The sequence below is a fragment of the Sapajus apella genome, unplaced genomic scaffold (assembly GCF_009761245.1).
Source record: "Sapajus apella isolate SASKATOON/1434 unplaced genomic scaffold, GSC_monkey_1.0 scaffold26, whole genome shotgun sequence".
NCBI classification, from domain to species: Eukaryota; Metazoa; Chordata; class Mammalia; order Primates; family Cebidae; genus Sapajus; species Sapajus apella.
Window position 1 is genome coordinate 14,322,245 of NW_022436966.1, and position 23,641 is coordinate 14,345,885.

Below are 23,641 nucleotides of genomic sequence, written 5' to 3' on the forward strand. Positions count from 1 at the left end.
TACATTATTTTTTAGAGACAGCACAATGGGCATTAACTTGCATAAAAGAGCTAACTGTCATTCCTCACTAGCTGGCCCCACAGTGCTCTTCAAGAGGGCTGAAATTTCAAAGGCTATAGAGTTAAAAAACAAAAAAAACAAAAACAAAACAAAAAAAAAACACAACACCCTCATCTGATGCTGCATAGTGATGGAAGGCTTTGCTCCCACCAAAAAGAGTTCCCACCCCGGCGCTGGTTATAAGACTTTGACACCCTGGGTGCATTCAAAAACCAAGACGATTTAGATAAAGGAGCAAAAGTTGTTTTTTGTTGGCCTAGCCTCCAAATCTTTGGGCAAATTGAAACAGACCTGGTCCTGTTTCTACCAAAAAATATCCCCTAAATATTATTTTGGCAACTATTGGATAGTCCTGTGATTCTAGACCATTATATCTAACCCTTGCCTATTTCATAAGGCAGAATTAAGATGGAGTTGTGGGTTGAGTATAAGATCCACTTGCATCGACCTTATTTCTTGTCTTAGAGATGAGATAGAAATTGATGAATGGGAGGAGTTAGTGCAGTGTTTCCTTCCCTCCCCCCTCAATCCCAACTTCCTTTCTTTTTTCCATTCCCTTCCTTCCTCTTTCCCTGACTTTCCTCTCTCCTTCCTTCCTTCCTTCCTTCCTTCCTTCCTTCCTTCCTTCCTTCCTTCCTTCCTTCCTTCCTCCCTTCCTTTTTTCATTAAGCACAGTACCATTTACCTTCTACAAGAAATCTGATGGAATTTAATCTACAACATGGTTCCAGACCGGAAGTTCAGCTGCACAGCAAAAAGGGGGCCATGGGGGAGGTGATATTTTATAACACAAAACAGTCAGGACTACTCTGGACAGAAGATAATGCAAACTAGCTTTGCTGGAAATGAGCTGCAAAATACCTTCATTTTCTACTACAGGGAAACCCTGATAAAATCACAACTGCTAAGGTCATACAGTATATCAGGTGGAATCACAGTCTTTAGAACTCCATTATTAATGCAGACAACCTCACAATCAAAGAGGATGAGAGCACAGTTTCCAGATGCCAATGATTTGATCATATCTTATTGGCTGTTTACATTTAAATAATGTGACTGTATAAATTTAAATAATATGAACCACCAACAGATAGATCCCAGTGAAAAACTGCACCTTCTCTGAGACCCTGAATGTACACTATACAGTGCCTTACAATCTATTTGAGCAAAGCTCATATTTTTTAAAAAAAATGGGGAGAGGGATAAAAAGAGAGACTCATTTCTTCTGCCATTATGGAAATAAAAGGACTACCGCTTTAGTTCGTGGCTGGCTGTGCCAAGGAAACATGCAGTTCTCTAACCTCCGGTACAATGTACCCATAAGGTACCAAGCATCAAAGCATATTAAAAGATATTAACTGCATATTTGCTTATGAACAAGATAAAAAGCTGTAGGGCCTCCAGGTTCTCAAGCTGTGAGTGGAACAGCTTTGCAATTTGCCTGCAAAACTGCATTTTGATCTTAATGAATATAAAATGGCTGCCATTAAAAGTAAAACAGATTATTTCGGGTCTTCCAGGGCCCATAGCTCTTTGCTGGCCTTGGAGGGCCACTATGATCTTTCATTAAAATCTCACAGCAGGGCTCCCTCACCAGCAAATCAAGCCTTGCAGTCTAGGAGATTGGCTACATTTAAAAGTAATTTTCAGAAATCTACACAGATTTTCAATTTGGTAATGAAAGCCATAAGAGAATGCAGGCGGCATTTTGTCGAATATTGTTACGGATCCAGCACTTACATTCGTTAGAAATTAAACTGCCCCGTAACTATCACACTGATGGCAGCTTGCCATTTCGGCTGCGTTCTAATCTCCGTTTGTTAATGAGTAGCATGTGCTAATTGTTGTCATCCTTACTGCCGAGCAGTCTTTCCCTAACAAACATATTTTACCTGCTCAGAGGTGGAACCTTCGCTTTGTCACGGACCACGTTAGAGTGGAGTGTTGACGTTGCGGTCGTTTTGTAAAGGGAGACAACCCAGCATTGTGGGGCAAGGCAAGGGCGAATAGGATCTGAAATTGGGTGTGTTTATATTATTTTAATGCGTCAGTTTGTTTTTCACTCAAGCCTAAATTTTCTAAAGTCCTGGCGTTGGCAAAATGTTAATACTTTTGTGTTACTCCCTAGAGAAGTTTGAGCAAACCCACAAACTCCGATCACAACTACGGCAAATCAATTGGAATTAAAATGAGCCAGAGGGCCGGGCGCGGTGGCTCACGCCTGTAATCCCAGCACTTTGGGAGGCTGAGGCGGGCGTATCACGAGGTCAGGAGATCGAGACCATCCTGGTCAACATGGTGAAACCCTGTCACTACTAAAAATTAAAGAAAAAATTAGTGGTGGTGCGTTCCTGTAATCCCAGTTACTCAGGAGGCTGAGGCAGGAGAATCGATTGAACCAGGAAGGCGGAGGTTGCAGTGAGCTGAGATCACACCACTGCACTCCCGCCTCGTGACAGAGCTAGACTCCGTCTCAAAATAAAAATAAATAAATAAATAAATAAATAAATAAATAAGGGGGAGGTTTCAGGTAAGAAGGGATGAACGTACCAAGGATCTTACCTGCCAGCCAGTGAGGGAGGAGAGCACGTCTAAAACCTGACGTGGATGTGGGGCTGCCAGTGGCAAAAAGAAAATTTGATTCTTTGACTCCGTCCTTTGGGTCGTAAAGGCTTGGAGGTTCAGGCCATTGTGTTCCTCAAGTGGACAGTCCTAAGGGAATAATCATATGGACTCACGATAATGTGGTTCAGGGAAAGCCGGCACTGGAGAAGAGGAAACACTAATAAATTCAGTATCCTGACGTGTGCTGCAGGCAGACATCTGAAGAAAGAAAGGCATATAAAATAATTATGAATAAAACATTATTAAATAGAAGAAAATGTACATAAATACATTCTAAGACCAAATGCGTTTTTTTTTTTTCTTTTTTTGCCTTTGCATGTCTTCCTTCTTGATATAAGAACTGAGGAAAGTTATTTTTCTGAGATCCAAGAAACAAAAATGTCAGATTATGCTTCCCTATTGGAAAATGCATTCAATAAATTTTCTTTACTTGGCAATTCTCTTTACCTGGCACCTTTAGGGCAAAGCATTTCCCTGCACTAAAATGTGACGGGCAACAAGAACTGCTCTCTACATTCTCTCTGACTGGATATGAATTCTTCCCACAGATACAGAAAGAGTCTCCATTTAAAATAACAATTCTTGGCAGACAACCGGCAGCTACAAGATAGCATCTATGCAAAAGAGATGTTTATTTTCAGGGGGCCAGAGAAGGCCTCTTGTGGCTCATGGTAAGCATGTCTTTTAGCTTCTCCAAGCACATAAGCAGTTCCTTGGTGCTCCTTGACTGTGTTCCTTTGGTTTCCACAAAGTACCATTTTAATTGGACGGCATGCCTGTGATTTTCAGGGAATGACACCAGAGCGGCTGAAAAGGTGCCACCGCTAATGTGCTTTAGTTTTTGACGTGAAAACTCAGGCCAATTCCTTGTCTCTGTGGCCTCAGGATACCAAAGGGAAATAGATAACAAACAACTTAGTAAGTGGTTTTGAATCTATTCCACCTGTAGTTGCTATTCTAATTGCAGGAAGCATTTTTAAATGCCCAAACTGACATTACAGGCAATTCTGCTGAATCCTCCTGAATTCAGAAAGTTGAGACTTCTTTTATTTCACCTGTCGTCAGTTGTTCTAATATTCCTCTAAGAGCTTCCAGGTACATTTTGACAACTGTATATTGTAATGTCTCTTGTATCATTATTTTGCCAGGTGCTAAATTGTGGGCAGAGTGAGCATACATTATCAATTTTGATTCTCAAGTATCAGAATATAGCTGCTATTAATATCCCTCTAATTACTAGAGTGTGGGAAAAAACTGCACTTTAGATAATAGAAGTTAATATAATTAGTCTTCAGATAATCAAGTTAAATTTTACAAGTGATATGAAGTATAAGTTTTTATTTGTTTTGTTTCAGAAAGATACTTCTACGGAAAGAAACATCATCCTTGCCTCATCACTTTTACTTTAGCAATTCTGTTGGGGAATATACATATGCACATATGCACAGACTGATACGTCATATGGGGAATTTTTTTTAAATTTCGTTAAACATTTACAGCACTGTAAAGGGGCATAATAAAAGTTTTCAAATAATATTTTTATTACATGATGAACTTCTTTTTCTTTTTTCCCCATTCCTACTCTGGAAATTGCAGATAAGAAAAAATTACATTTTTTTGTTTTATGTAACAATTTTTTAAAGTAAATGTTAAGGCTAAAACAAAATATTTGGGGCAGGTATGTAGTGATGACTTGCAAGTGTACATGCAAAATCCACACTTCTTTTACAATTTCATTATTAAATATAGAGCTCTAATTAAGCTTCAAGGTCTACATAAATTTTTCTTTTAAAAAATCTTTAAAAATATTTATAGTCTCTTGTTTTGATCAAGTGACATTTTAGTTTTTCTGTTTTGACAAAAAATTCTAAATTGAACACTAGGCATCATAAACTTGAAATATAGCATTCTAATATATATACATTTCTATTTATTATCACTGAATGGCTCTTGTACAGTCAGCCCAAAAGAGACAAATTTATTTAATTCCAAAAGTTAAGTTGTAAATTTCTTTCAAATTTGTAAGCATTTTTCCACAGAAACAATACTTAAATAGCAGTCTGGTTCCCAGGCTAGCCCATAAAAACCAAGCCTGTCATCATGTAGTTGAGCTAAAATCCAAACTGCTTTGGCAGACCTCTGGTTCCAAGAAACAGAAAAACATGAGATGCAAGGTGAGTAAAAAGTGAAATGAGTGCATAAGAAACTCATAGAAGGAAGCTGCGAAGAGCAGCATCGTTTCCTCTTTTCCTGTTCAGAGCTTGAGTTTTCCCTCCTCTATGGGTAAAGAACCCAAGACCCAGGCCTTGACCCAGAAATCTTTGATCCTCACTACCCCCCTCCCCACCACCCCACCAAACTCTACAGCTCCCTGGTCCAAGTCTACACAAATCCACCAAGTTTTTAGTACTCCAATCAACCACTTCTCATTTATCTTCCTAGCCCTCTAATCTTATGCCAATTGATTTAACTAGATGTTAGTAGGATAAGGGGTAAAGAAAAGTGAGAGGCAATGGAAACGTCACTTTTCCAGGTAGGCACTTTCTTGATTTTTATAAAAGGCAGTTCAGTAATTGAGTGTGTGGTCTGTACAACATGCATCTCTAACCCAGGCAGAACACTGGCTAGTGGCAGCATTGCTGGGGACCTGCCGTCATCACTACCACCACACACAATACTGTAGCAGAAGTCTACCTTGTAACAAGGAACAGCAAATTGCTTATAAGGGGAGCTGTGACAGGAGCAATGCATGTTGATGTCTAGGAGTTAGGACCACAAACGATGCTGCTGAATTTTTCTGTGATATTTGTCCTGCTGCCTGAGGCCCTCAATGCTGTGCATGCTGCAAATTCAGGAGAGCCTTCTATCTTGAGCAGAAGGTAAATACACTTGATGAGTGCCATTCTATGGTTTCAACTTGTTAGAAAGGATGAAGGGCTCATAAATGACATTAAAAAAAAATAGAACCCAACAAGAAACATAGAAGAAAAAAATGTTGCTGAAGAAGCAGAGAAAATTTGAATCCAGTATCAAGAAGGTTAAAAGACATTTTAGACTGGTGGGGTAATGCACCCCATATCATCTACCTCCATGGATGATGACTAGTGAATTCCTGTAAGGGCACTGACAACCTCCCTCTCATTCCATACAGGAGAAAAAGAATTTTCAGGATAGTCACATTGGAACAGTTTTATCATCTTTTGCAAAAAGGCAGAGGAGAGAGGGTGTGGTTGGCTCCCTGCCAAGGCATTCATGAGTTCATGTTTAGATGTTATGAGACTAAAGGGAATGAATAGTTTTCCTGGGATATATACACAAAATGTGTGGAAAGGTTCCACTGTCTTCTGTGATTATATGTGCTAATCAGTACTGTCTTTAGGAGATGTAGTCACTGTCCCTCTGGAGGCATGAAGAAAAATGAAGAAGCCGAAGGGCGCAAGCATACAGGTGTTAGAGGTATGGTATCTGCTTCTGATTTTAGTTAAGAATACAAGGAGGCTTTGGGAAATATCTAGGTAGTACAAAAGAGAATCTGTTTTTCCATACCATGGTTCTTGATAATAGAAAGAGAGTCATCTGCAAAGGGAGAAGTGGCTCTTTCAAGACTGGCAGCAATGCATGTGGCCAAAAATACCAAGGCCAACCAAACTATACTTAAACTTCAAGCCAAAAAGGCACAAAATCTAAATAACGCTTTCAAATCTGGCATTAGATGATATCTTTAGGTATGATTTGGAGAACATTAAATTGTAAATAAGTTGGCCAGGATTTTGCAGAAGAAGACACAAGAAAGACAGGGAGGACCAATGTACTTGTCGTGTATGTTCATATATAACAATTATCAGAGTAAGAATAATAAAATGTGCCAGGTGCAGTATCCCACACCTTTAATTCCAGCACTTTGGGAGGCCGAGGCAGGTGGACCACCTGAGGTCCGGAGTTGGAGACCACCCTGACCAACATGGAGAAACCCCATCTCTACTAAAAATACAAAATTAGCCAGGCGTGGTGGTGCATGACTGCAATCCCAGCTACTTGTGAGGGTAAGGCAGGAGAATCACTTGAACCCAGGAAGCAGAGGTTGCAGTAAGTTGAGATAGCGTCATGCACTCCAGACGGGGCAACAAGAGAGAGACTCCATCTCAAAAAAAAAAAAAATACAATGAATATGTAAATTTAATACAAAAAGCTAAATATGATCCTGGACTTATATAGAGTCTTTGTCAGGTGTGGACCTCTTCTCTGGTAGTGCTCTGCAAATCCTATATGGTCCTTCCCAGCTTCCTTATTTCCAATCTATTATAGACCAGGACTTCTGTATAATACAAGAAGACTAAATTGCTAGAAAAAAGATTATTAAAAAATATGCAATATTGAATCCTCAATTTTTATTATAAGATTTAACATACAGTTATTTTTGTCAATTGCTTTAAAAGTTCCTACATGCTCACTCTACATTTCTGCGCTTATATTTCTGCAAACCAATCATAAACAGCTCGCAGACCTGCAACTGCATGCTCACTCTACATTTCTGCACTTATATTTCTGCAAACCAATCATAAACAGCTCACAGACCTGCAACTGCTCTATGAGTCACATTTTAAATGACTCGAAAAGTGTTTATCACAAGGATGTGGCTTTAGTACTGTATATACAGGAAGAATGGACATGAATGGCTCCAATGAGGGCATATGCTAGAATACATGTAGAACAGGTTAAAAGGAGAGTAAAGCTAAAGTGGTATTGTTTCAGAAAAGGAATGACTAGCCTCCTCAGGCCTCCCTAATGCAAATTACAAAACTAATACAGAGCCAAGTTAAATGATTGACAGGGAACTTTTCTCCTAAACATCTGTCAGAAGTCTCTTTCCAATGAAGACCCTCTGATAAGTTCTTGACCTGCCTTCTGCCACTGCATTCCTTTAGAAGGTTGAGAGATCAATTTGGAGAATTTTTACATGAATTTAATTTTGAACAAGGAGTAAGATTTGGTTAGTGAATTAAAAGTGATGAGCAACTTGGAAGGAAATGACATGTCATCTTCCAGTTTGTTATTTTCACAGAAAACTAATTCTGGACAGAGGCATTTATCCTAGAGTTTAGAAAAACAGTCATCAGAATAGAGAAAATGTAGAGATGATTTCATGACTAAATAATTTTAAAGGGAAAATAAGTCTATTTTTAAAATTCAGACAAAATAATCACAGATTATGCCAAAAAGATATAACATGAAAGGGACATTCTTTTCCTTTTTTTAAAGTTATTGAATGCAGAATGTAAAAGAACATATATCCAAAATGGAAGGCTGAAAACATGATGGGTAGCCAACATAAAAAAGTGACATAAGAATATTGTCAGGAGAGTTAAAGCTTGACTTTAGGCTGAAAAACTGCCAAGGACAACAGAAAGCTATTTTAAGCTCTGTTTGTAAAGAAGAACAAAGGGATAGGTACACTGATTGGGGCACACTGCAAAATGTTAACAGATGTCACAGAGAAAACAGAACTATTCAACTCCTATTTTGATTCTATGGTCTCTATCAGGAAGAATGATCTTCAAACCCAAGAGGGCAGAGCAAACACAGTTAAGAGTGAACTAAGGCCCAATATAAGTCAAGACATACTAAAGTATAACGTGCTTCAGATGAGTTCAAGGCGCCAGGTCAGACAAATTATCTCTCAGGTTACTGAAAGAACTAAAAAATGGTCCAGATGGGATTGTGGAAATCCTCCCAATAATTTTTTAGAATACCAGTCTAATTATGGTTGATCAGGGATTAGAGTGGGCCATAGAAAGAAAAGTTTTCAATTTTCAGAATCAAAAAAACGATCCAGAACATATCCTGAGCAAAATTCTGGATGAATTATAAAGCATGGATCGTTTGTGCTTAAAGAAGTGTCAATCACTTTAAGTGAGCAAAGGTCTATTCAGGATTATACCAATTTCTCTCTCCTTCCCATCTTTCCCAACCTCACTCCCTTTCTTCATGCCTTTCTTCTTTTTTTTCTTTTGCTCCCTTTATGTTTTATAGAATGATTGCCAAATAGTTTGGGAGAATGGCTTTCAGTTTCATCAAGATATTTAATACATTATTGCATAACATATTGGTGGACGAAAAAAAAAAAAGAAAAAGAAAAAAAAGACATATAATTAGGATGACTGAAACTTGGTTAAATAAATGTTCCCAAAGAACGCTTGTTAATTAATTGGAGGCAATCTGGAGAGTTCCCTAGTGTTTTGTGCCCTTTCAACTTTATTTTACCCCTTTGTTCTTTTCTTTGTTCTTTCTCTTTTTGTACATAGCCTTACTGTAGGACTTGCATATTCCAATAGAGTATATGCTCTAGTGTTTGTCTCAGTTACACTCCAAAAATAAGTATTTGGTGCCCACTATGTATGAATCAGATGGGCTGGCAATGTGAGCTGCAACAGATCCAATATTTTCATTTAAGTAACTCATTGTTTAATGGGGGAAAACAACATAAATAATGGAGTAAGTCAAAAGATACAATACAATGTAATAAAGAAACATATAAGCATTCGTTTGTGTCACAACCTTTTTCATTTCCTAAGCATTATGCTAAGGGCTCTACATATTTCATCAAGTCCTCTCAGAAACAGTATAACTTGGATTATCTCAGGAGTATTGGTGAATAAGACCAGGGCTCAGAGAGATCAGTTAAAGCCCAGATCAAACCTTGAAGTCTGATATGGAGCAAGAATTCAAAGACAGGTCCATTGTTTCCCAAGTCTATGTGCTATCATACCCCTCTACAAAAGTAACTGAGTAAAGATGAGAGCAGGCTAGTGTCTAGCAATGGGTGGGGTGACCTGATTATCTGGAGATGGAATGCCATCCCAAGAACATCATCAGGAAAGGTAAAGAAGCCTAGCTTGCCACAGACATAGATGCTAACTACTGAGATTGTCAGAAGGTTGAGAAACTTCAGACAGAAAGACTGACATGTGCCACACTCAAGAGGCTTGAGAGGATGGGCATGCATATGGTTGGGCTTGGCACATGTGCCAATGTCTACAGGGCTTGGAAGGAGTCAGGTCATAGCAAAACTGAAAGCCAAATGGAGAGGTGACAGCAGACACATATCCTCTCTCTCTTTCTCTCATACACACACATAGTGTAAACATTTTATGAAGAGTATGTATTATTAGAAATTATTGATAACAAAATATGAAGTTCTAGTGCATCAAGTTCCCTTGCTACTTAATTTTTCATATGTGTTATTACCTAACTTATTCCTAACTTTCAATGTTCTCTTTCTTTCTATTTTAATTTTTCCTCTATACATTCAACAGATGTGCTTAATTTTAGGGATAAAATGAATTTCTGTAAGGTTGTGTGATCTTTTTTTCAGTAAATGAAATGTTACATTAAAGATACTAGGGAAGTTCCCTTTTAAAGGAACCTTATGCCAAATTGCTTTGTAAAGCAAATAATGACCCTATAACCAATCTTTCTCCGAATCTAGATTTCCATATATCAGATTTGACTAAAAAAATACATTTGTACTTTATTTTTACATCCGTCTGCTAGCTATACTGTAACATAATAGGATGCCAATTTGAAATACCATAATTTTTACACTTTTCAGTTCTCACAATGCAATCTTAGAAAATGCATTATTTTCCATATCATACTTATTGCTTTCTTTTCCTTAGTAGAACTTAAGCCTTTTTTTTTCCCCTGAGGTTACAGAGGTTGGCAGAAAGCTACACAGTCATAGCCATCCTGTCTAGAGCAAGCGTAATGTGCTGTGTCTGCTGTGAAGTACTTAATATGCATTTTTGGATTTAGATTTTAAAAATAGACTTCTGAGATATGAACCACTTTGCACATTAGAAAACTGAGGCTCAGGGAAGTTGAACTTCTACAGGTGTTCAAGCAGTACTCCAATGCGTATCAGTCAACTTTAATTATTCTTCCAGCTTTACTGAGGTATAATTGACAAATAAAAATTGTATATACTTAAGACAACAATATGATGTTTTGATATATGTATACATTGTAAAAGGATTATATTCATCATCCTGTATAGTTACCTTTGTTTGTGTGTGGTGAGAACATACACACATGCACTCACACATACATATACATATCACATTTTCTTTATTCATTCATCTGTCCATGGATACTTAGGTTTCTATACCTTGGCTATTCTGAATTATGCTGAAATGAACATGGGGTCCAGATGTCTCTTAGAGATGCTGATTTCATTTCCTTTGGATATAAACCCAGAAGTGAGATTGCTGGATCATTCATAGAGTTGTGTTTTTCATAATGGCTGTACCAATTTACCTTCCTACCAATAGTGTGCAAATGTTTCCTTCACTCCATTTCCCCATCAACACTTGTTATCTTTTATTTTTGTTGATCATAACCATTCTAACAGGTATGAGATATCTCACTGTGGTGTAGAGTTGCATTTTCCTGATGATGAGTGATGTTGAACTTTTTTTTATATCTGTAGGCCATTTGCATGTCTTCTTTTGAGAAATGTCTGTTTAGGTCTTTTGCCCATTTTAAAATTAGGGTATTTGTTTTCTTGCCACTGGGTTGAGTTTTTAAAATATTTTGGACATTGAAGCCTGGCCTGGTGGCTCGGACCTGTAATCCCAGCACTTTGGAAGGCCAAGACAGGAGAACTGCTTGAGGCCAGGAGTTTGAGAACAGCCTGGGCAACAGCAAGGCCTAGTCTCTACAAAGAATAAAAATAAATTAGAGCCATGTGCAGAAAGCAGAAACTGGACCCCTTCCTGACACCTTACACTAAAATTAATTCCAGATGGATTAAAGACTTAAACATAAGACCTAACATCATAAAAACCCTAGAAGAAAATCTAGGCAAAACCATTCAGGACATAGGAATAGGCAAGGACTTCATGACTAAAACACCAAAAGCATTGGCAACAAAAGCCAAAATAGACAAATGGGACCTAATCAAACTCCACAGCTTCTGCACAGCAAAAGAAACCGTCATTAGAGTAAATCGGCAACCAACAGATTGGGAAAAAATTTTTGCAATCTACCCATCTGACAAGGGGCTAATATCCAGAATCTACAAAGAACTAAAACAGATTTACAAGAAAAAAACAAACAAGCCCATTCAAAAGTGGGCAAAGGATATGAACAGACACTTTACAAAAGAAGACATATATGAGACCAACAAACATATGAAAAAATGCTCATCACCGCTGGTCATTAGAGAAATGCAAATCAAAACTATATTGAGATACCATCTCACGCCAGTTAGAATGGTGATCATTAAAAAATCTGGAGACAAATGCTGGAGAGGATGTGGAGAAATAGGAACACTTTTACACTGTTGTTGGGAGTGTAAATTAGTTCAACCATTGCGGAAGACAGTGTGGTGATTCCTCAAGGACCTAGAAACAGAAATTCCATTCGGCCCAGCAATCCCATTATTGGGTATATATCCAAAGGATTATAAATCGTTCCATTATAAGGACACATGCACATGAATGTTCATTGCAGCACCATTTACAACAGCAAAGACTTGGAACCAACCCAAATGCCCTTCAATGATAGACTGGACAAGGAAACTGTGGCACATATACACCATGGAATACTATGCAGCCACGAAAAACAATGAGTTTGTGTCCTTTGTAGGGACATGGATGAACCTGGAAACCATCATTCTCAGCAAACTGACACAAGAACAGAAAATCAAATGCCGCATGTTCTCACTCATAGGCAGGTGTTGAACAATGAGAACACAAGGACACAGGGAGGGGAGCATCACACACTGGGGTCTGTGTGGGGGAACTAGAGGAGGGACAGCAGGGGGTGGGGAGTTGGGGAGGGATAACATGAGGAGAAATGCCAGCTATAGGTGATGAGGAGGAAGGCAGCAAACCACATTGCCATGTATGTACCTATGCAACAATCTTGCATGTTCTTCACATGTACCCCAAAACCTAAAACACAATAAAAATATATATATATAAAATAAATAAATAAAAAGATTGGCCAGGTGTGGTGGCATGCACCTGTAGTCCCCGCTACTCCGGAGGCTGAGATGGGGTATCGTTTGAGCTAGGAGCTCGAGGCTGCAGCTAGCTATTATGGCACCACTGCACTCCAGCCTGGACAACGGAGCAAGGCCATGTCTCTAAATACATGCATACATACATACATACATACATATTTGGATATTGGCCCCTAATCAGACATATGGTTTACAAATAGCTTCTCTCATTGTCTCTTCTCTCTATTGATTGTTTCTTTTGCTGTGCTGAAGATTTTCAGGGTTGATGAAATCCCACTTATCTCCTTTTGCTTTTTTGCTTTTGGGGTCATATCCAAAAACTCATTGTCGTGACCAATGTCAGAAGCTTTCTTCCCATGTTTCCTTCTAGAGGTTTTTAGGTTTCGGGTCTTATACTTAAGTCTGTAATTTATTTTGAGTTGATTTTTGTGTATGGTGTTACACAAAGATCTAATTTCATTCTACTGCACGTGGATATTCAGTTTTTCTAACACCATGTATTAAAGTCTATTCTTTCCCCATTGGGTGCCCTCATTGTCAGCCTAACTTTAGATCCAAACAGTAACTATTATTCTAGGTACCCTCTTATTATTGGCATAATGAGCATTAACAAAAATTGTGATCTCACAAAAAGTGACAAAACTTTTGGTGGATGTTGGTGGTGAAAATAACATTTTCATTTGAGTCAAACTAGATTTTAATAATCTTTCTGCTATCAGTTGCCAGGACAAGACAGTTGCTCAGGTCTCAGATTTTTCATCTGTAAAATATAATGACTAAGGCCTCTGCTGATGAAAACATTAAACTTTTAAGGTCCTGGTAGGATGAGACACTGCATGTACTGGATGCACTTTTAAAATTTAACATTTTTTCTTACTAGAAAGTTAAGTCCAGATTAAAAATATTTGTATCACAAGAAAATCCTTTCACTGGCTAATTAAAATTCAACAATTTTGAAAGAGAAAATGGACAGAACAATTAATTCTGCCTTTGTGGCTGCTACATATCAGGCTGCTATAAATCCACAGATAGCATTGTTCTAAAACTAAAGATTTTTTTTAATCCATCAAAAAAATAAAGTAATACAGCTATAATCTAGGATCTAAGAGGTCAGATTAAAATCCTTACTGATCTGGCCAGACCACTGGTTTTGAAAAAGCATGACAAGTTTCCAAGATTAAGTGTTGACCCCACTTCTGTCCATTGACTAAGTCAGACGCCACCCACAACACGCACTTTGTCCCCAGTACATCAGAGCTTAGGCCTCCTCAACTTTGCGAGAAAGAGCTTCCGATTACCGCTCTTTTGCCTCTTTTCTTTTATGATCAAGGTGACTTATAAACAGCTGCAATAAAAATGATTTTTTTTGTAAGAGTCTTCTCAATAATGTCTGTGAAAAGCAGAGAGGCTAAAAGATACGTGACATTCACAGATTTTGCCCCTGAAGCCACAAAATCCACACGAGCAATTTCTTCATTTGACCAAAATGAATGGTCATCACAAAAACAAATGTAACTTTGGTATCCCTGATTTGGCTGAGACAGCTTAAGGGCTCAAACTTAATAGACTTTTTCTGACCGATTAGGATCTCAGCGCAGGCTGCATCATCCTGTCAGAGCCGATAGCCAAGTCCGAACCACAGGCACAAAGCTGCCCTTGATCCATGACCTTAGCAGACAAAATAACAGGCTGCCGAATGTCATCAGACTCTCGAGGAAAGAACTTTGAATACATCGTGCACTTTGTTTGGTGGTCTTTTACGGAAGGCAATTAAGAATAGGTTGATGCTTAAATAAAACGCCTAATAGTAAAAGCACATTTCTATATTCCAAAGGCCCAAGAAAAGCTGTGTCTAAGAAGGGATTAACTACTATCAGATGATATTACGACTGGATTAATGATGTTTCGCATTCACTATACTTATAAAAAAGAGAGGGAAAAAAGAATAAAAATCTTTTAAGGAGCAGATAAGTGATTTCTATAAACCTTAAAAGCTAAAAGAAAACTCATTTTTAAAAAGACAGTGGTTATAACAGTGTATTTATTCTAAATCCTTAATTGGGCTATTTTTTTCCCTTAAAACAGCCCTACATTTCAAGTAAATTTCTGTTAACAAAGTCTGTGAAGTGTGAGGAGAGGGAGAGAGAGAGGGAAAGAGAGAGAGAGAGAGAAAGAGTGTGTGTGTGTGTGTGTGTGTGTGTATGTGAGACAGAGATGGAGAGAGAGAGAAAAAGTGCAAGACAGAGAGAGAGAAGGGAGGTAGTCTCTTGTCTCAATGTTTTATATTCTACCAGGTATTTTAAACCATTCTTATTTTAGACAATTGTTTTTGTAATAGATATACTAAAGGTGATCATTTTATTTTATTGCTAGACACTGCTGACTGAAATATTTCTCCAGATGAAAGTAATTACTATGACTATATTACTTTTCTAACCTGTTCTGTGTATTGAATCCAAGGTACTCATAGTATAAAATTCTGTTACCATGTTTAAAAAAAAGGCATATGATGCTGTGCTCTGACTTTACATAAAGTCATACGACTATTATACTGTATTTTGTTTGTTTGTTTTTTGTGTTTTGCTGAATGTGTCTACATGCACAGAGGTTGCAGGAACACTCTAACCTTGGGTAGATATAAAGGTAAGAAATACTGAATAACACAATAGCAAACATCAGTATTATATACAAGAAAATGCAACAAATCATTTTATGTCAATAATAATAAATAAAAGCAATCTGTACATTCTAAAAAGGAAGAAAGGATAGAAAAAAGGAAGGAAAGATAGAAAAAAGCAAGAAAAGGAAAAAATATGGAAGGAACAGAGAAAGAGAGAGAGAAGAAAGAGGTAGAGATAAAGAGTAATCAACAAACCACAGCTGATATCAATAAATTCCACTTCACCAATAATTTTTGTCAGGCCTTCCATACAGCTAATATTTACATATTTGAAATCATGTGCTACCTACCTGTACTCTACAATTCACTCATGCAGATATAACTGCACTGTATTTATAGCTTCTATTTGGAAATATGATCAAAGAAAAACATTACTAAAAAATAACCTGTTAGCTTTCTGCTTTGACCAACTATTTAATCATCTGGCAAATGCTATAGAAGGTTCCATGTCCTAAAGTTGCGACCAGACAGACTAGCATCATTAGATCCAGAAGCACAAACTATAGCAGCAAGTCATGTGAGGTGACGGTAGTTGAGTTTCAAAATTGAGAAGAGAGATCTTGTTCCCTTGATTTTTCTTCACATGCTACGTTTTCCTATCCTGCCTCCTGCTACCCCATGATCCCACCCTGTGTCCATGAGGGTTTTTTTGTTTGTTTATTTTTCTTTGAGAAAGTCACCCAGTTCTCCATAGGGATTTGGTATTAATACTAGAAGAAGGTAGGAGACAGCAAATTTCAGCTGCCAAGTTCAGAGAAAAGCCAGGCTTTCAATGACACATATCAGACATTTATGGACCTGACTTGAACTTTTTTCATGACCTGCACTGGACCAGGTTCTCACCTCTCAGGGGTGAGATGATACCATAAATTTTGTGGGGTATGATAGCAACCTGAGAGTCACAGTACGTTCTGATTTTTCCCTTCGGTTTTTCATTTTTTAATTTTACTTAATTGAAAGCACAGACAACGTTGTCCTGGGTCACATTCCTCAAAAGGTCTAGCTTGTTGGAGTCTTGCCAATGTTACTGCCAAGAATTCCAAGAGCTGTATTTGCTGCTGGAAAAAATGAAGATGTTAATCCACAAAGCAACTAATGGACACTCCAGTTCAGTCATTCAAAAGTCCTCAGTGCTCTCAGGGTGTGTGCTATATCCCTAAAGTCCTAAAACCATGCTGGCAACTGATGGATGTGCATGGTATACTCCTTCTGAACCCCAATCTTATAAGAAACAATGTTTAGTAGATGATTCTAGCACCAGGCTCCAACATTTTATGAAATCTGCTTGGTTCTACACCAAAATCATAAAAAGTGAACAACTTCACAATTGCTTCAATTTGTAAGAATTAAGACATGAATTCACCTCAATCTAAAATAAACCTTTTTCAAATCTGGTCACTCTCACTGCTGCATAACTCCTGCTAGTTGCAGAGTTCTGTACAGCTGCAGCCACAAATGTGTTTGTTTATGTTCTTCTGAATGATTGGAGTTTGGGACTTGAAAGGAGGATCTGGACAGAGTAAGCAGCACTGAGACTCTCTTTGAAGCTTCAGGAATAGACAGAGCCTATGAAGGAATATGAAGAGACAGGAGCCAATGGCTCAGGTTGAGCCCATGGCATATCCTCTCCAGGCAGTAAGAAGGAGGAGGGAGAAACATGAAGCAAAAGTGGCAGCTTAGCAGGAGCACCTCATGTCTCAGAGGCTAAGGGTTGCCCTAAGGCTCCAGCATGGCAGTGCTACAGACAGGTCAAAGGCATGGCCTGAAAAAGTGATCACTGGCCACTGGGACTAAGGCAAGGTCAGTTTCAGTGGCATGGCAGGCACACAGCTGAGTGCAAGAAGGTTAGGGATAAACTGACTGTGAGCGTACAGGAGTGGTACCTACACCATCCTTTGAGATGTTGGGAAGTGAAAAGGGAAGAGTAGAGGTTCCCCAGAAGAGGCAGCAGGGACAAGTTAGGGGCATGATTTAAAGTGCAAACTATTTGCACAGAAATATATTAAAAATCTATCTGTAGCCAGGATGGGCTTCATATAAAATGAAAAATAGTTGCAGAATTAAACATTAAATATTTTAAAATACTTACAAGTCATAAAGTACTATAATATGAATATGATGGGAAAATTTAGTGAAGCAAAGGGTGCTGCTTTTGAAGTTTACACAATTCTTTCATTTATCCTTCCAAAGTCCTAGGAGGTAGATCTATTGCTATTCCTATTTTACGGATTAGGGTAAACAATCTGCCCTGGGAAACAGTTAGTGGCGGAGGTGGGGCCTGTGGTCTTCTGATGCTTACTGGTCCCCCTTTTCCTTCTATAGAATTCTTCAATAGAAGAAAGATTGACTGAAACTTACTTTTGTATCGTAAATTTTTGATACAAACAGGTGATGTTTTATGTAAACAGATTTTTCTATGAATAAACCCACAACTGTACATCTTAGCTTTATATGAAGAGGGTTAAACTACCACCAGCAAGCTCAGAATTACTTCTCTCTATTCCAACTGCAAAATTTGTGCTATTCCCCATCTATCCAACACAAACAAAAGCAGGAAAGAAGGAGTATTCGTACTGCCTACTCCAATATTTATCTTCTATGTGACATACATAAAGACAATTAATTTTCAAAGATATCAGTCTTCCCTATACTTCTTAAGATTGACACATACATTGCAGGTCTGCTAGAATAATTATGTCAACTTTTTTTGTACCAAAAAAGTAAGATTTTTATAAAGGATAATTAAGCAAGCTAATATAGCAATAAGTGGAATACACAATAAGAATATGTACTAAAATATCTGCTTTGTGCAGTACAGAACTGGTGTTTCAGAAGATTAACAATTATGATTGTCAGTCCTCTTCTGATTCTATAATACTCCACACAATCTTTTTTAAATTACTTTATTAACCTTTCCTCCTAGCACAGAAGTGCCCGATTATAGATAATATTTCAAAATCATCTGAGGTGTAAGTGTGTTTGATTTGCTCGGTAATTATTTGTCTACTTTATTACATTGGCCAAGCACACAAGTTCCTTTGACCAGCTTTATTTCAAGTCCAGTTAAGAATGGGTCATATCATTTTGTGGATCACTCCCTTTGGGCCCAATGTACATGAAATTTTCATATTGGAGACAGGGATGGTGTATGGAAACAGTACACTTTAAACATGGAGAAATAATTTGCTGCCCTGTCATTAAAGGTTTAAGGCCCTGGATTTAATGGGAAGAATGTTGTTCACAAGTGAAAGGAAGGTGTTATTCCCCTCATGACTGGGACACAGGGCATTTAAGTCTGAGCATGCAAATGTCCATTGATGAAGTCTAAAAGCATATCGCTCCAACCCCTCCGGTGGCCTTACCCAGGGTCTTTATAATCTGTCCCTTGTCATTCACACTGCCCAGGACAACACTTCTATTTTAATCTGAATCATGAATGCATTTCTGGCATGTATTTTGACTTACAGAGGATAGAAAGGAATGGGGAGGGGACAACCACAATGGGAGATCACAGACCTTCTCCTTGTAACAGGGATCTGGAGAGAAGTAACATCTGAAAAACACACTGGGTTTTGCAGAGGGAAAGTTTACCTGTTCCAACTTTACAACTCAGGGGCAAATGAAACTGATACTTATGTGTTCTTAAAGATGAAAACGTAATGAGATGAAACAGGGTGCACTGCTTATTCTTTAGGGCCACCACCTGGGTAAAAGCACAAAGCCGGAGGACTCTGTTTATTGTCCACAATCAACAAATCCTGAAATTTCCATATGTAGCAGGATTCCAGGGCTCTGGTAGTAATACAGGATATGGCTGGTCAGCTCAGTCACCCATGGAATTACAGTGTCGGGTATGGATGCCAGTATTTTAGACCCAAACCGAGCATAAAAAACACAAAGTAAAATTCAGTGTCAGCACAAAGTTGACAGCGAATGATTATAACAGCTTCGAAGCTTGAAAAAGAGTGTAAATAACTAGGATCCCCTGCGGGCTCACTCAGCCTGCATACATAACAACCGTGATGGACAGCCTCCGTGGTAAAGTCAGGGGAAACGAGGCACTGGAAAGATGCAAAAATTCCGTCAGCAAAGAGCCTTAACTGTCACCTTCCTGACTAAATCAGCTACTTTCATACAGGGAGAGAAACAGTGCAATAGGGACGCCTTTGGAAGGCCAATTGCCCTTTGCCTAGGAAGCAGGAATGTTAATTATCGGCTCTTCTGTGGTTATCAAAGTGCTGCAAACCCACCAGCTTTCACACTTTCCGAACACTCCTCTCTCTGATCTTTAATCCTTGGTGCTTTTAGTCCACAAAAGATTGTTATTCGGCACAACTCTGCTCATTTATAGAATGTAAAAATAAAGGTAAAAAACTGTCTTCCAACCCCAACTGAACTGATCACTTCATGGATTACTTTAACTGGAAATTTACTTTTCTTTTCATTTTATATGCATATGCACATACAGGTGCACACATGTGTACCTTCATCAGACAACAAACGGTTTCAAACCCTGAAAAACAAGTGCATCATGGCATGCGGCCCTCAGCCTGGTATGACAGACATCAGCTTTGTGAGTACAGAGCTTCATCGTCACTTGTACAGTACTTACAGGCTCAAAGGAGAAAAGAAAGCAGCTGAGGTCTTCTGCACACACCTAGCCAACACTCCACAGGTTTGTAATTCATTTACAACATAATTAATCAATTAGCAAATGATCCCTTTCCCCTCTGTTATTTATGCTGAATAAGAATTGCATTTCCAAATGAAATGGCAGACCACTTGTATTGAAACTTTGCCCTTCAAACACATTGGTCTTATTTATCTGAATTGAGCAGATGCTTTGCAATGCCCATCCATTGTAACTGGACTGTTTGCTATTAGAACCTGAGTAAGATTTAGGCTAAACAGAAGAACATAAATATGACATCCCGTAGACGTTCATGATGATCAACTGCGCTGTATCATCGCCAGCCATTGATACTTATTCACATAGGAAAAGAGAGAGGAAATACACTTGACATTGCTAAAAGGGGAGCTATAGTCCCTGGAAGGACAGGTGATGATGGGACTTACACAGCTATTGGCTCTAGAGTACAACTCTGGGGTCTTAAAATGCAATTAAATTGCTATAATGTATATATCCTGTTTACAGGCTCAACAATTCTTATATCTTTCAGAGTTCCATATCATACTTGGCAACTCTTTGGAAAAGCAAAGGTATCAGGCAGCTTCTTCTTAGGGACCAGGGTGTTTATCAGGTCTCCCAAATAACCATCACTGAGAGGAAGGTCTGACAAGGATGAAAATCCCATCACACCACACTCCTATCTGAGACTGGTCAAAAGAAGACATGGCTGTGTATATACATCCCCTTTACATCTCTGGGCCTAGAGTGACTCCAGCATAAAATATAAAAGTTGAACAAGGGGATTTTTTTGGTTCCTGGCACAGCTATCATACTAAGAATCTCTGCAGGTTTCTATATTAAAAGCACTCTTAGGTGAGATGAACAGAAAAATCTTTGTCTATAGGCAATGAAGGGGTCTAAAATATTTCAGAAGCAAAGAAGAAGTTCCCCAAAATCAGGCACATTTCACCCACCAAGTGAGTAAAGTCTGTTTCTGTTGCTGGGTTTTTAAGTCAACAATTATGTGTTAAATTACATCTTGTACACAGAACAGCAAAGGCATTTTTGGTCCATTTTTACAGGTGAGAAAATGGGTCAGCTATGTAAGACTGAACCTCAGGTGTGCAGATAACAGAAAAATCCCATCATGTATTGCTTTCCTGGGGGGACTTCTGGGATGGACTCTGAGCCTTGTGTAGTCACTTGCCATGGCTTTAATAATAAAGCAGCTACGAGGAAAACTTTCCCTAACCCTTTACTCTGTTGAGAAAGGACTCAAGGATAAAAAGCATCTGAATATTTTAAAAGGAACTATGAAACTTAGTAAATGAGAAAATCAGAGAAAGATCATTATAATATGAATGAATATCCCTAAAAACAAATTAAGTCCAAACTTTACTATCCTCTTTCTCAAAAAAAAAACCAAAAAAAAAAAAAAAAAAAAACAAAAGAAAGAAAGAAAGAAAGAAAAAATGAAACAATGGCCAAATGTGTACAGAAGCAAACTCTACTTGTTAGCTATGCTGAGCAAAGCTGGATTTGTTCACGCACAGAAATAGAAAGCACAACAGTGAATTTTGGAGGCATTATTTCTCAGCAAAATTAGCATAACCCAGCACATCAGAGTATTAAAATTTAAAAAGGATTTCAAATTGTCCTAGTATCATCAGCAGAGTCATGTCACAGATTTTTTTTTTATTGGTTCGGCAGTCTAGGTGTAATTGTATCAATATTTTAATGCTTGATGCATATTGCCTGTGATACATTGCTTGCATAAATAAAAAGCACCAATATTCAATTGCCAATGAAATAATCACATACTCTAGATCTTTATTATATCATGCATTATTTAATTACAATAATCAGAGTCCTTTGGAAGGTAAAACAAGATTAAAAAGGTTTTGTTTTATTGGATCTATATATTTGATTTAAACTTTACATGTTAGCTTTACATTAAGAATTTATAAGGCATCAGTTCAAATGGTGCTATTATAAGAGTTTATTTCTTTTATAATTAGTACAGTACTCTTAAAGTACTCTGACTACAAGAGATAATATTTCAGTATTTTAATGAGCTTTTTAAGTGTAATTGATGTAACAATCATTGAATTACACATTTCTACCTGAAGAATAATGAAGGAAGCATTTTAATGAGAAATTTAATCATTATTAGCAAATGATCTACCAAACTGCCATTTGCTGACATTTAAAAGCTTAATAGCAGAAAACCGTATTTTCCTACATCTGCATCAACATTGATGGCGATTACTTTTCTATTACTCTGATTTCCCAGGTTAACTTTCTACCGTCACTAATTTATTTATAAATTTAAGAAAACTTTCTTTAACCCACAGTTGTCAGCTCCTTCCAGAAAGTGTGGGGCTTGACACTTAGAGGGATAATTTAAATAAATTAGCCCCTTTTCCAGCCTTCAGCAGTTTTCGGCATAAAAGGGCTCTTTCTTGTGAGTATTCATGCTTGCATCAGCTTGATTTTGATGAATGCCCTGCGAATTCCCTGATAGTACCTCAGACAGAGAGATCTTAGACTGATGTCAACAAGGGTTTTTAAAGCTCCCTCATTTCAAGAACGCATCAGCATTCAGAGGCTGATAGACATGAGTAAGAGAGCCTACTATGCAGCTTTTGTCAGCTTCTGGGGTTGGGTTTTGCTGCTGGATTTAGAGGAATCTCTATGCCATGGGAAGAGAGGTTAGAATGGAGATATCATAATGAAGTCCATAGCAACATGTTTTGGGGTTATAAAAAGAACCACCAGATAATACTAGGTAGGCAGGATTTACATAACGTATTGTAGGTGTGGAGAGTAATGAAACAAGCTCAGCCTTTTGACTGAGCATTGGACAATGCAACATTGAAGTCAGTACACAGGCTGGCATGGGCATGCTACCTGGAGCAAGGACTAATACCCAGGACCTTGCCTGCATTTTCCATGATCCAGCCATACGGGATAGTCATTTATAGAACTCCTTACATGGAGTGCCAGTCCACGGTGTGCTTTGTATGGTGTGAACTGTCAATCTAGAGGACAGAAAGTGGTTTAGATAGAAACACGCTATTATGTATCCAACACACAGTGAGATCTTTTTGTTTCTTAAGTTTGAGTTTTGATTTAGAGTCATGGTGTGAGTGGGCAGGAGTGAGGAAAGAGAAAATGCCAGCATGTGACTCACATCCGCCTCCTGATGGTCCCCTAAAGTCGTTGTCAGTCCAGAGATGCTGGGTTTGGCCCAGGTGCCAACTTCTTCCATCACAGAATTCTCACAGCCCTTTATTTTTTCCTCTCTCTTAAAGACTTTGCCCTTTTTCACTTTGCATGCTCTCGAAAAGATTTTCAGAATTAAAAAAATCATTTTTTATGTTCCTCATAACTGTGGGAGCTTGATTCTGTGGCTGCCTCTCCATAGCATATTGCCAACAGCGTGGTGAAAACTCCAGCCCTTACAGTTTGTGCTGGGCACCATGCCTGGGTATGCAATGTCCAGTCTTCCTACTGCACGCAGATAAATGATAAAATTAGTAAATGACCGCAAGGGGTTAGAATACTCAAGGAAGCACTGATAAAACATCTTTCAAGTGAAGGATAGAGCTGAGAAGTAATA

The 23,641-nt window shown here is 38.2% G+C and overlaps 1 protein-coding gene across 2 annotated transcripts in view; it reads right to left on the reverse strand.

The window, feature by feature from the left end:
* Nucleotides 1-23,641, reverse strand: part of LOC116560598 — a 582,130-nt gene that overhangs the window by 53,900 nt on the left and 504,589 nt on the right. For both annotated transcript variants that reach the window (XM_032292066.1, XM_032292065.1), the window contains exon 7: nt 2,799-2,883. In XM_032292066.1, the coding sequence (XP_032147957.1) occupies nt 2,799-2,883 (85 nt within the window). The remainder of the gene's footprint in view (nt 1-2,798; nt 2,884-23,641) is intronic.